Source organism: Centruroides sculpturatus, unplaced genomic scaffold, assembly GCF_000671375.1.
Source record: "Centruroides sculpturatus isolate CEXI.00-Female unplaced genomic scaffold, Cexi_2.0 scaffold89, whole genome shotgun sequence".
NCBI lineage: Eukaryota > Metazoa > Arthropoda > Arachnida > Scorpiones > Buthidae > Centruroides > Centruroides sculpturatus.
This window is the reverse complement of record NW_019384460.1, coordinates 462,339-477,493: the sequence shown is the minus strand read 5'-3', so window position 1 is coordinate 477,493 and position 15,155 is coordinate 462,339. Positions and strand designations below refer to the sequence as shown.

The following is a 15,155-nucleotide window of genomic DNA, read 5'->3' as shown; positions in this document are numbered from 1 at the left end:
CAGATATGTGCATTGTGCTACAGTGTGCAACAATTTTTAAAAATTGTACATTTAATTGTCATAAATGTTTGACTTTATAATCACTTTGTTGTTTGTAAATTTTATTCTCAAGTGCAATATTTTGCATTTTAGGCAAGGTTTGTCAAAGGATCTATATTCACTTTTCCAACCCAGTTGAAACCATCAATGCTTCATATTACACTAAAACATTGATGAAGCTCCATTATGCAATAAATGAGAACACTCACAGTGGAATAAAGTTATCCTTCAACGTTATAATACTCATCCACACCTGGCTCAGTCAACAAGGGCAAAAATTGAAAAATATAGTTGACAAATTGTCACACTTTCAACCTAACTGTCTCATACTGCAACCTTATTACTTCAAATTTAAGCCACACTTTTTATTCCAATTTTTAAGATGTAAAATTATGGTGTGGCTTAAATTCAAAATGAATGTTAGCTTCTTATTTTTGCTGATCTCCCACTCCCCAACAATCGGGTCTTTGCTTTACACTCCATGCATGCACATAGTACAGTAGACCCCCTATAACACGGGTTTGTATAAGATGGATTTGTATAACATGGCAGAAAAATTGTGATCATGTTTGTATAACACGGTAAAAGAATGAGACAGATTGTCAAGGCCAACTCATGTCTCGACAGGATTGGTCAAATCTTGACCAATAGTAACCGCCGTCCAGCGGCACACATATATACAGACAGTTTAGGCAGGAAAACTGATAAATAAGTCTTCTTAAAATTAATCTTTTTAAATAAATTTAAAAAGATATTAATTATAATACATACATAAATTAGGTAAGTCTAATAATTTTATAATTTTTATGTTATCTAAAACTAATCTAAAGTTAATCGCTTTGGGCTGTGAACGGCTCATGTATTTATAAAATTTAAGTGACTCATACAGCATGTATTCATATAACATGGAACATATCTACCATGTTATAGGGGATCTACTGTATTACGATCTTTAATAGCAGTTTATTTTGTGGTTTCCCATTCGCACTTTTCTGATTTAATCTAGCTGCTATTTGATAGCAGCTGTGGAGAATCGTATTTTAATTTTATTACCCATAATAATTATATTACTATTAATTATAATGGAATAACGGATAATGGAAATTAAATGAGAACACTCACAGTGGAATAAAGTTATCCTTCAACGTTATAATACTCATCCACACCTGGCTCAGTCAACAAGGGCAAAAATTGAAAAATATAGTTGACAAATTGTCACACTTTCAACCTAACTGTCTCATACTGCAACCTTATTACTTCAAATTTAAGCCACACTTTTTATTCCAATTTTTAAGATGTAAAATTATGGAAATAATGGAAAAACGATTCGCATATGATGCTGAATTCAAAAGAAAAGTTATATTGAACCAAAAAAATTGGAAATTGCACAGCTGGTAAAAGATTTACAGTTTATGAAAATAATGTGCATCATTAAAGAACCATGAAAGAAAAGTTATTTCAATGTAAAAAAAACAGAAAATCATTCTTGGGGCCTAAAAAAGGAAGATATCTCGTAACTGATGTGAATCATATAAAATCATTTTTTATTTTTTATTATTTCTTTCAATTTTAAACTCCAGCTTATATTTGAAGTAATACAATATCTGAGTATCCTCTCCATATATCTGTCACTTAACTAGGGACAGATGCAAGGAGAATGACATGATAGCAACAACATGGAATTTAACATTCATCAGGACTGTGCAGCTCAATGGAATTCTATAAAAGAGGCATTGTCAGTGAGCCTTCACGATGTTTTGGGTAAAAGATACAACAAAACGTAAACAGTAACAGTTCACTCATTTAATGTAGACTGGATTAATACAAGGTTTGAACAGAGACTACCAAGATCACACAATACACAATAAATGGGCACCATGTCTCCTTCTTGAATTTGAACTGTGTGCCTGAAACAGCACCCCCTGCCTTAATGCACTTTTTCTAAAACTAATGGGAATGATACTGAACAGGTATTTTCAAACTTCTAATCAGTGCATTGAACTAATTGGAAATTATATTAAAGACTAATAAAATTATATAATTTTGATGACATTTATTTTTTATTGATATTTTGTGCTTTTCCTTCCTTCAAAATAAAATGTTAATCATGACTTTTTGTACAAACATTCTATCTATGCAAAATATATTACAATATTTTAATATTTAAATTAAGACATATGATAGTCATACTTGCTTAACAAAATGTTTCAGATAGAAAATGTACTTAAAATAAATATACAATTACATTTTAAAAGTAAAAGCATTTAAAATGGATATTAACAAAAATGCTTACATCCTTTTGTAAGCAGCAAAAACACTATTTAATAACGAGCAATTATTTACTGACATCATCACAATGCTGGGCTGCAATTTTTAATCATATTTTTAATTTATTTAATTTAAAATTTATGCTCCCCACCTCAGTGTCTTGCCCCTATACATCATACTTTTCCTTTAACAATAGTCATGCTGGTCATCTATCTAATTCCTTTCAGGAAAAATTTTTGATTTGAAATATTGTGACTGCCAGTGCAAACCAGAAGTTTGCCTGTAGTTAACCAAGGCTTCTTGCACCTAAGCTTTCCATATATGGTCTCACCTTTCATCTATGTAATACCATTTTTGAGATTAAAGAAGGACAGAAAGACAGACAACAGTGGGAATTTATAAGTCTACAATTTTTTTCAAATTGCAGCCCCAATTAACATTATCAGTCTTATTAAAAGACCTGAAGATATACTTTTAGTAAGACCGAAAATGTTACTTATTAGCTTTTGCTGCATAAAAACAGTTGTGAGTGTTTTCATTACTTTCTAAGCAGTTATCTTTTTAATTTAAAATGGATTTTGTTACCTAATATGAAGTACAGTACATGCAAAACTCCCAAGAATTCTCTTAAATTAACTGAGAGCATATTGCAAAGAGATATTATAATATATATATACATATATTATAATATCTCTTTGCAATATATATGTATATGTTACTGTGAAAGACCGAAATTAGAGAATGTCGACACATACAAAATAGGTCGGTGAAAGACCAAATATTTGGTTATATTATTATACATTCGAACAATCGCCAGTGTATGTCGACAAGCACAGAGAAGCTTTGGTGGAGGTCGAAATGACATCTGAGAAGCCGATGTCGACAGAGAGGCAACAGTCTGTCACCAAATTCTTTGCGGTTTCCTTCTGCTCAAATTGGTGATACTGTACGAATACAAGTCCCTGATGTCGACCATGGCCGTACAGATGCCCAAAATGTGTTGGCGGTTGTTGTTGGAATAGAAGATTCCTACTTTTATAAATTAGCAAACAAAAATGGTACCCTCAAGCAGCTTTATACCCATAATCAGTCAGCGGCCGAATGGCCGAGCAGTCAAGGTGGCAGCCTACTGCTCTGGGTGACCCGGGTTCGAATCCAAATGGGTCGAAAAATCCCCAGGAATTATTTGGGGGTGGTCCGTTCGGATATGTCGGGCCCTGTCCCTCACTACCCGGCAGCCCCATTGTGGGCCTGGCTGAACCCATAATGGGATTTCAAAAAAGAGACCCTCTTAATACCCAGAGGGCAAAAAGAGTAAAAACAAAAACCCCATAATCGGTTCATAATTTGTAAAGAAAAGTTACTTTCCTCAGATGAGATTTTTGCTCAAGAAATATCGCTGAGAGAAGCAGCTGCAGCTAACTCGAAAGGTGGACAGCACGACTATACACGCTGTCATTGCAAAAAGAAGTGTTCCATGAATAAATGTAGTTGTAAAAGCAAAGAACTCTTGTGCAATTCAAAGTGCCATAGCAGTTTAATTAAGTTGTTGCAATAAATAAGATTCTATAACGTTAATCACATAATTTATGTGTAAATTTATTATTGTATTATTTTCTTTAATGAATTAGAATGTACTGTTCGTTTTAGGTTCAACAGTTTATTTACATGTGCTGTTACTTAAGCTTTCTCCTATTTTGACATATTAAAAAGTTGCATTTTTGTCTTAACGTAATAAAAATATTTTTATTCAACATTCACCATCAGTGCATGCTGAATGTCAACATTTGCTGGCGTAAGTGAGAAATAATGATATTTAGCAAATATTTCTTACATACACGAAACAACTGTGTGAATGCTGACATTAACCGGAGAATCTCGACATTTGCCAGATATCGGTCATTCACAGTAACATATATAAATGAATTTCCTTAAAAATGTATATTTTGAATTTTATACAGAATTAATTAAATTTACACATGTACAATACTATATTAAAATATAAAATCAATATACAAAACTAATTTATTTTCAATATGTTGATTTTATATTTTAATTTTACTTCATCTTGATGATAATATATTCTTAATACTGTAGGATCCCAAGCATGGTTAATTAGTTAAATTAAGGAATTAAAAATTAATACGCAGTTAATTATGAAGTGGAAAAAACTCACTTTCTTTTCCCACCACCTGACCTTTCCGGTGACCTCTGATCCGATAGATCAGAGGTGACAAACCTATGGCACGTTGGCCCAAAGTGGCACATCAAAGAAATCATCCAGCACATAACGTATTATTTGATTTCGATTTATCATCTTTTTCAATCAGGTTCTTTACATTTACCCTAATTACAGCATATTATTTTATTTATTTATATATAGATTTTTAAAACTCTTTTCACCCTGTGGGCACTAAGAATGCTGTTTTATTTATCAAATCCAAATGGAATAGCCAGGTGGTGAAGAATGGATCACCACCTGAAAATTTTCTGGGGTTTTGATCTCAGGTCCACAAGAGCGATAAGCTATCACTTTGACCACTCAGCCATTCAGCCAAATTTAAATATACAGTAGTTACTAGAAGTCTAAAACTTCTGCATGCATAAACATTTTAAAGGAAAAGTATGCTTAATATGTGGCACGCAGACTCAAAAAGGTTCGCCATCCCTGCAATAGATAAAGACAATAAAATAACCATACAAATCAACAAGCTTTAACTTTATTTGGAATAAATGTCAATGATCGATCCAAACATATGGTTATTAATGAGGAAAATGTCAAAATTGGTTAAATTATGAGGTAAGAAGAGTCACAACACCGCATTGGTGATGTCTAAGAACTGCAAATTTGTTGCCTTATATGGTAAAAGAATCAGAACACATGGCAAGAAAGTATCACTACTATGGCCTCCCGCCAGCCGATACAATGACACATCCCAACCTTAGACCACATGCGGATCTTACTCCATCCAGGTCCTGAACTGGTCACAATATACTCTGATAGCCAGTCATCGCTTCAGGCATTAAGTGACTGGTACCATTGGGATTGGTACCACTAGAGATCAGAGGTAGAGTAGAGCAAAGCACATGCGACAAGTTGACCTGAGATGGGTTTGAGGCCACACCAAAATCCTGGGCAACAAGTGTGCTAACCACTGGCCAAGAATGTAGCCAGGAGCCCATTTGTAATGGAGAAGGTGAAACCTCCAGCAAGTTACATAAAAGGTACTCTACTGCAATGATCGATAACATGCTGGCAAGAGTGCTGGAACCTCAGTACAGTAGGTAGGTCAACCTAAGCCTTCGTGCCTGAAGTTGGCATAACTCCAACCAGTTGTAATTGGAGACTGATCCAGGTCCTCATGAGCACAGGAAGTTTCCCCACTTCATGTCCAAATTTGGAAGTGAGATGGTTGCTGCTCCTGTGGGTACCTATGTCGCAATACAAGGCAGTATGTACTTGAGTGCCCATACATGGAGAACATCCGTTGAAGGGCTAATCATATTGACTGAAAAAAGCCTGAAGACCAAGTACTTCGAATGCTGGCAGCAAGTAAAGAAAACTTAGAGACATTAAAGGAATTGATGGAAGTAATACTGGTCAATTTGACCTATAAGGGGAGCCCTGCCTGGTGTGTCCACCAGGCAGGGCTCCCCTTGTCTAGGGGAGGGGGACCTCACTGACTGTAAATGTGAACACAACTCTCAAAGATAGAGCACTCTTAGTGCAGTACAGGCAGCACCTAAAACGTATGTCCATGTAAGAGGATTGGACTTGGGAGCAAGAAAGGCAAGGGAGGTTGGTTCCGTCTTGGGTTGTATTGCCAGAGCCAGAGCACTTAACTCAGGTTTGACTTAAAAGAGTTCAAGACATCCAGTGGTCACTGGATACCAGACCAGGCCTATGATTAAGACATAGTCTCTTTGTACTCTGTAGTGCCATTTGGCGGAGCAGATACAATTACTTAGAGTTTGTTATATAAGGCTTAGACCACATTAAATCAAAATCACCTGATTTTACTCCCATGCTTGGGGAGGATAAAAAGGACTTGAATCTGAGGATTGGGGTAGACATATTGGGAAGAAGCTCTACCTGATCATTCCCATCCTGCCATACTACAGGCCAAACTCTTCATAGAAGACTCACTACCGATACTGATGAAAGTAGAAGACATCATCAATCTTGCTGAGGTATTATGTTAGAATGTATGTAAACTCTTGCAGTCATTTAGCATTTAAGTAGAGTTAACATATAACCAATATAGTAGTCCATAGACTGGACATTATGTTGCTTATATCTGTATATAATCTTGTACACTTTAAGTTAGTTCATTAAATTGTTATTTTTGATGTTTAAACTGATCTTGTGGACTTAATAGATGCCGAACAACCCTATTGCGACTTATCTGCACCCCCTCCCTACTCGACAATTTGCCCTCCTAAACAGCCATCCAGTGACACTTGAGCAGCCTTTACCAGGCTGATGCCAATCAAAGTAGTTGACAATAATGATCTGTAACCCCAGTTCTCACAACACTATTGATATTAATAAATTAAACAAGGCAAAAAAATTAGTTTCTGAAAAAACATACAATTAATAAATAGCATTCAAATAATAGTTTNACATTTAGATATAAATATAACATTTAAAATAAAAAATATAACAAAAATTAATGCAAATTCATTAATTCAACATACCACTCCAGCAATTAATTGGCAAAAATATCTGTGTGCATGGGATTGTGGCATACCAATATCTGGTTCTAAATATAGAAAAAAATTTTGATTAACTTACTGAATTTTCTTCTAATTTTCAATAAGATATAAAATAACTTCTTATTTACATAATTTAATAGAATTCTATTAACATATTAAACATTCACATCCCTATAAAATTAATGTTATTCCTCTCATAAATTTCTATTTACAGTTTAATTTGAAACTATATTTTTGTTCATCTCACTAAATCAATGTTCAAAAACATTATTTTTTATTTTTTAACACATAAAAAACATAATATATCTTTATTAAGTACTTAAAATTAACAAATATTAGAAAGTTTATAGATTATTTTATTTCTTACATGTTACAAATTGAACAAATTTAATTCATTAATTTCAAATAGTGTTTTAAATACATAAAATTGAAATAAAAATAGATAAACTGAATATTCTGATTGAAAGGTAAGTAATTTTCCAATAAAGAAACATACTTTTCTTAATATTGCTAAAAAAATTCAGAGTAAACAAATTTATCAAATAAATCTTATAATAATGCCTCATGATCAAATTTAATTGATTTTATCAAGATAATTTGGTTTTTTGAACAAAATTTTAATTTCGAAGCAAATTTGCAATGAGTTTAAGAAAAAATATGAAATGAAGAAAAAATTCATTACAGTAATTAAATATTGTATCTTTAAAAAATATAATTATATACATATTATACAAACTACCTACCTATTCTGTCAAACAATTCACCACCTGAAGCATATTCAAGAAATATATATTGTAAATTATCCTCTTGTCGTTGACCAAAAAACTTAATAATATTTTCATGACTCAACATTCGATGAACACAAATCTGTAAGATCAATTATGAATTAAAATCTGTATATTAGCATCACTGTTAGTAATGAAAACTAAATTAAATTAATTTCTTGAATTTTAAATGCTAAAATACATAGTAAAGTATAAAAATATGATAATCTAATACAATGTTCTTATTCTTCACATAATAATCCATGATCTTCATTTTTTATTATTATTTTGTTTTAATTAGTATTAACTTGATTTTTAAACTGCTAATCATTTTTCATGTCTCTCACAGTTGTAGAATATTGTAGCTATGTTATTATTGACTCTGGCAGTTCCTTTAAAATTCACCATGAGAAAATGTATTTAACACTATTCCATTTATAGTATTTTTATCTTAGTTTAAAAGTTATTATAAAAACTATATTGTGTCAACCACAACAAAAAGGGAGAAATCATCCTCACAATCTCAAAATTAGCAAAAACCTTCAAGTATTTTATTGATCCCTTGCTCTGAACCTAGGATTTGAGAATACAGTAGAGCATCGATTTTCTGAAAGTCAATCATCCGAAAGAATTCCAGTCGGCAAATTTAAATTTTCGCCATTGCTGTGGCGCTTCGATCTTTGGCTGTGTCTTGGGCTACTCAAATATTTTACGTTTTTGATACTAAATTAACATCTGAAGTATAATTTTTTATTATTTTTATATTTTTCAATATATTTATTTTGTTTGTACAAAATAAAAAAATAATTCTTAACAATACAATAGTCTTTGTTAGGCTTAACATCGACAAAAATTCAACGCAAAGCGACACGCAACGGAGAAAAATTTCGACATCAGATACGTTAAATTATTTTTTCATACATAAATCAGTTATCCGGACAACCCCAGTCCCCAATTGATTCGGAAAATCGACGCTCTACTGTAATTACAAGAAATAATTATCAATTTCTAACTAAATTAAAATTTGAAGCAAACTTTTGATGAAAAGACACTATGTTCTAAAAAATTATATGTCAATATTATGAATCAACATATATTAATTTCATATGCAACAAGTCCTCACTTATCACTGTTGATAGAATCTTGACATTGAAACAACAAATTTTACCATAAACTGAAAAATATAGATAAGAGTTAAGTTCCTATGGCATATTTGTGGTTACAAAAACATCACCAAACTCCCAAGTAAAGATAATATGATAACTCCTCTAATGTGAAAGATTGAAATAATGTGAGTTATACATATCATATTTTTAAAAAATTAACAAAAACAAGTTCACTATTTGCCCAATTTTGGAAGCAGTGAGTGATGGTGGTCATAGTGGTGATGTGTGATATGGGAAGAGAGGCTAAATTAGTCGTCTTTACCCATTTCGATGAGGATTTAGCCTCATGGAAATGGGTAAAGATGGCTAATAAAGAATAAATGTTTGTAAAGGAAGAATTGTAAAGAACACCACCTACCACTACAGTTTAAAAACAAACAATTGGCAATTCTAATGAACTAGAGAGCCATATAAATTTAAAATGGCAAATGCCAGCAAGATATATTTCTTTACTTCTATTTGACATTAAATGATGTCTTACATGTTAATATGGATATAAGTTCATGTTATTTGAAAAAAGGTAAAAGTATAATGAATGCAAATTATATTAACCAGATTGAATAAAGAGTTCAGTTAATAATACTGCTCGTGAATTGTGCTTACACCTCCAGCATTTATTTTCCATCTTATAAAATCAATTTTACTGTTTATAAAAGAAAATTTGACAATAATGATTATAAATGATTACAGATGTACTTGTATCTTTCTTCAACAATGTTATAATTAAGGTTTCTCATTTCCTGGTCATTTGCTTGTCCTGGGATTATGGGATTATATACTATTTGTTGCATCACTATTTACAATCATTCTATAATCAAACCAATATGCAATAACAAATTCGAATTTAAAACGGTTCAAACATTTGGTTAAAAAATCAAAACATATAAAAATATTTATAACAATGTCTGAAATGTTATCAATTTAATAAATCTAAGTACTCAATGAAAACTAAACATAGTTAAAAACAAAAAAGTGCATCTAAAATAGTACAGTAGAAGCCATTCTTCAGGTTAAGCCTTAATCCTCTCCCTCTCCCCTCGGGGAATTTTGAAAAATCCCTTCTTAGTATGCGTTTTCATGACGTACCCTAACTGTGTACAAAATTTCACCTCTTTAGGTTCAGCGGTTTGCTCTGGGCGATGATGAATCAGTCAATCACTCAGTCAGTCAGTCAGTCAGTCAGACAAGTAATTTTATATATTTAGATTGGTGAACAACATTAAGTTTACCATGGTCATCATCATCATTTTACAAAAACAGCATTCATCATTATTTCATATAATGATTCTTTTTCCATTTAGAATAATTGTGTATCTACTTAAATGAAGCAGAATACCTAATGGCTTTATTTTACAGTTTATATTAGATAATATGTAAACAGAGAGACTCCAAAGAATGTTACTCAAAATTTTAAAATTATAATCTTTCTCTTGCAAATAATTAACATCCTGTAGACATTATATGTCTCTTAATTTTTGTTCACAGACAGTAAAAAAAAGAATTCTCATTAGGGAAATCTAAACAGCTAAGGATAATCCAAGATTATTGATGTCCAGCTAAGGATATTCCAAGATTATTGATAATATTCTAAAATCTATGGGCAAATATGAGACAACATGCATGCTTTCTTGAATAAAAAAAATATCAAATGACAGTGTTTGCACTTAAAAATTGTAACGTTTTGTCCATGGATAGTCTCAAACAGTGTTAGAGCCGCCGCAAACTAGGGCTTTGCGAGAGCAAACACGCTAGCAAACGTGCGCTAGACAACCGATGACGTCGAAGGCTCCGCCCATGTCTTCTTGCCCACGCTGTTTTTCCTTCGCTAGCGCAGCGATACGAGAGTACGCTCGCTGTTCAGATATTTCAACAACTAGAGTATTTACGCTAGCAAGAGAGGACGGGAAAAATGGATGACAACATAAACATGTCACATATCGAAAAAGAAATTATAGAATTTTATCGATGTACGTAAATTACATGATTAATACATTCAGTATTGAAAAGAAAATAGTATAACCGTTGTATGTAAATAGTAATATACAGTATAAATAGTTTTCGGCTAGTTAAGCCTAGTTAGGCTTAACTAGTAAACATGTTTTTTCCATGCTGTTTCAAAGTTCGGAACGAAAACTGACTGATTACAAGTATAGGTTATAATAAAATCTTGTTCTATAGCCAATCTACATCTGTGGAATCCACGTCATGTGGACTACGTTACGCGAGCAAACGTTGTGTAGTTTGCGGCTGCTTCGTGCTCGCGTAGCTTACCTAGCAAAAATGGCTCAAAGCATCATGGGAAAAAAGGCGGGGCTTAGGAGCGCGAGCGAGCGTACGCTAGCTCCCGCATCCTGTAGTTTGCGGCGGCTCTTAGAGAGAAACCATGTTGTGAGAATGTTATGTTATATGAGGACTACCTGTAAGAAATCCTCAATTCTAAGAAATATATTTTTATAGAATTATATTTAAATATACACTTACTTCTTTTTTAATTAATTCTGATGCTTCTGGAACTCTATTTGTATTTAATATTTTAACAGCAACAGCATCTTGAGTTACTCTATTGACAACTAATTTAACCCTTTAAATAAACAATTAACTTTGAATAATATTTTGCATTGAAAATCTTTAACATTATTTTATATTATTTATAAAACTTGAAATCATAATATTGTAATAATTTATACATATATTGTAAATATTACATAACCTTTACAAATATGTTAATAAGGAAAGTGGTAATGAAACAAGTAAAAACTTACTTTATCTGTTCATATACATTAAATTATTTAAATCCCATTATAGTATAAATTCAAACAATTCCAGAAATGAAAATTGCATGTACAATAAACTCCCACTAAACTAGACTAATAGGGCTGAAGATTGTGAGTTTACAAAAGTCTGCCTTAGCAGAGCATTTTCTCCAATGATATGAAAAACAAGGTGGATATACAGTACAGTAATTTATTACAATCAGTTCTATACAGAAATTTTACTAAGATTTAGTAGGTTATACTGCTGAATTTATTACAGGAAATGAACTCAAAAAATTTAATGACAGTATAGTTCAATTACTAAAGATTGTACAGCAATGTACTGTACAATCTTTAGTAATTTATTGACTACAGTAATATAAATTACTAAAGATTGTACAGTACATTGCTGTACAATCTTTAGGTTCTCTATAGCCTTAGTTCACAATAAATAATTGTAAACTAGAGTCCAGACATGGAACTGTCTCCCTAATTATAATTATAATAAAATGTTATAATTATGTTATGTTATATCACAAAGACTTCTGGATGTCGAAAACACGCATTAATTAAAATGAGTGTTTTTGATGTCTAGAAGTCTTTGTAGTACTGTGTATTATATTACTGTAGTCAATAAATTACTAAAGATTGTACAGTACATTGCTGTACAATCTTTAGTAATTGAACTATACTGTCATTAAATTTTTTGAGTTCATTTCCTGTAATAAATTCAGCAGTATAACCTACTAAATCTTAGTAAAATTTCTGTATAGAACTGATTGTAATAAATTACTGTACTGTATATCCACCTTGTTTTTCATATCATTGGAGAAAATGCTCTGCTAAGGCAGACTTTTGTAAACTCACAATCTTCAGCCCTATTAGTCTAGTTTAGTGGGAGTTTATTGTACATGCAATTTTCATTTCTGGAATTGTTTGAATTTATACTATAATGGGATTTAAATAATTTAATGTATATGAACAGATAAAGTAAGTTTTTACTTGTTTCATTACCACTTTCCTTATTAACATATTTGTAAAGGTTATGTAATATTTACAATATATGTATAAATTATTACAATATTATGATTTCAAGTTTTATAAATAATATAAAATAATGTTAAAGATTTNTCCTTTGAAGAAGTGGGAGGATGTCAGAACAACGGTCTTAGAATGGCATCCAAACCAGGTTAAGGCTTGGGGATTTCTGCAATTGCAATGCTATTAATTACTTACGAAAAATCCTGAAGAAGAGAGAAAAGCAATCGACATTAGACAGATTCTTTAACCCTTTCAAACAGAAAAAAAACACGACTAATAAAAACGCAAGACTATGTATGTATGTATTTTTATTATCATCAATACATATAAATAAAGGTAGTAAGAAAGTATATATTTTTTATTTTGGGGGGTCTCCAGAACCAATTAATCAAATTCCCATAGAAACCTATGGTAAATCGATAAAATCGGTTAACGAACAATTCGGATAGCAAACAAAGTCTTGGAACGGATTATGTTCGTTAACCGATCACCCACTGTAATTATAATTAGGGAGACAGTTCCATGTCTGGACTCTAGTTTACAATTATTTATTGTGAACTGAGGCTATAGAGAACAAATTTGATTATACATTGTAAAAATACTGACCACTGACTAACTTTTGAAGCTACCATTTTGTCAGTATTAAAAAACTGAATTTCCCAGAAAAACTTCCAATTGTAGTATAGGATGATACATGAACTGGACAGTAGTTTTCCATATTTAGACAGACTTCAGACCAAAGAAAAATCAAATATCACACACATTTTGTAAAAAGTTTAAAACTAACATTCTTGTATTTCAAGTCGTTTTGTAGTAATTTACAAAACGACTTGAGAACCAAAGGAGTGACATTTGTTTGACAATATTGAATAATAATATCCACTTTTCACTTAAAAGCATAAGCTACACATGTTAATAATAAGATGTTGTAATGCCAACCAACATTGTCATATCCATCAGACATTAAATAAAAAGGTTGTTGACACTATAGAAGATGAAGAAACTATAGATAATGGTGATGGCAGCTTGGCAAATACATCCTTTATGTTAACTACAAATATTTCTTTTCGTCTGTAATTGTAAATACTCATGAATGAATTTCCTTGCAAAATATGTTACAAGTTTGTCATCAGACATAGACACATCCTGTATTTCTATTCAAACAATAATTTGACAATGGTATTTTGAAGATCACTACAAACCTAGAAGACTTAATAAATTTTATTAATTAATATGAATATATCTCTTAATAATTCTAAATGAATCTTATAAGTGTAGCCTAAAAAAGTTAAAAAAAAAAAAAGTGCTCATCCACCACTAGTTCACAATAAATAATTGTAAACTAGAGTCCAGACATGGAACTGTCTCCCTAATTATAATTATAATAAAATGTTATAATTATGTTATGTTATATCACAAAGACTTCTGGATGTCGAAAACACGCATTAATTAAAATGAGTGTTTTTGATGTCCAGAAACTCATCCACCACTTCCTATGTCTACATGGTTGCCACAATCTTACTGAAGTTCATACCAGATGCAGTACATTGATGCCATTTGGCAATAAACTCAAGCAGTCTCTTGATGAAATATGTGTCAAGAAATTTAAATTGCCTGTTGATAGAACAGTCTCACTTACTTGTTAATTATAATTTTTTCTATTGTCAAGAAATTTTAAATTACTGTACAATTTTTTTGAAAAAATTTATCTGATCTGAAATAACTTGAGTTATTCAAAGTCTGAATTGGCACGAGCTTATTTTATTATAAAATTTACTCAGCCCATCCAAAGACTTGAATTAATTAATATATACAGGGGTGCACAACCTGCGGCCCGCGGGCCACATACGGCCCCCTATCAATGTTTATGCGGCCCGCAGACGGTACAGGCCAAATCCCTTCTTTCGAAGTTTCTAAGTGTAGAACTTTTTCCCTTTCACAAAGTCATTAGCACCCAACTGTTTTATGACTTTCCCTGAGGTGAGAAATGGGGGATTGTTCTATAAATAAGTCTAATTTTAGCTAACACTTTCTGCTTTAGATATCGAATATTTTAAAATGATGTTAGAACGTCATTTCCGATGTTATCGGGAAGTTTCTATTTTGGCGGGAAATCTTCAATTTTATGCTTCGGAAAACTTGCTTATTTGTCTAAATAACGTCAAATAACAAAAATAAGTGAAAATAGCGCTGAAAAACCATGAAAATAATGATTTTTTAGCATTTGTTTACATTCTAGATTCTGATTGGTATAGTCGAATTTGAATCAATCTTTTCTGAAAAGACGCTTATTCGTCAACCTAATGTCATTCAAACTAGAAAAAAAACTAACCAGAGTTCAAAAAGGAATGTACAAAAAGCTATAAAACCAATAATTTACAACAATATCTCTCCATAGACAAAGAATA

The 15,155-nt window shown here is 31.7% G+C and overlaps 1 protein-coding gene across 1 annotated transcript in view; it reads right to left on the bottom strand.

The window, feature by feature from the left end:
• Window positions 1–15,155, bottom strand: part of LOC111620828 (serine/threonine-protein kinase Chk1-like) — a 33,035-nt gene that overhangs the window by 16,181 nt on the left and 1,699 nt on the right. The window contains exons 2-4 of the mRNA XM_023362820.1: window positions 11,435–11,534; window positions 7,767–7,890; window positions 7,006–7,070 (exon numbers count right to left, since the gene is read on the bottom strand). Coding sequence (XP_023218588.1) covers window positions 7,006–7,070; window positions 7,767–7,890; window positions 11,435–11,534 — 289 coding nt within the window. The remainder of the gene's footprint in view (window positions 1–7,005; window positions 7,071–7,766; window positions 7,891–11,434; window positions 11,535–15,155) is intronic.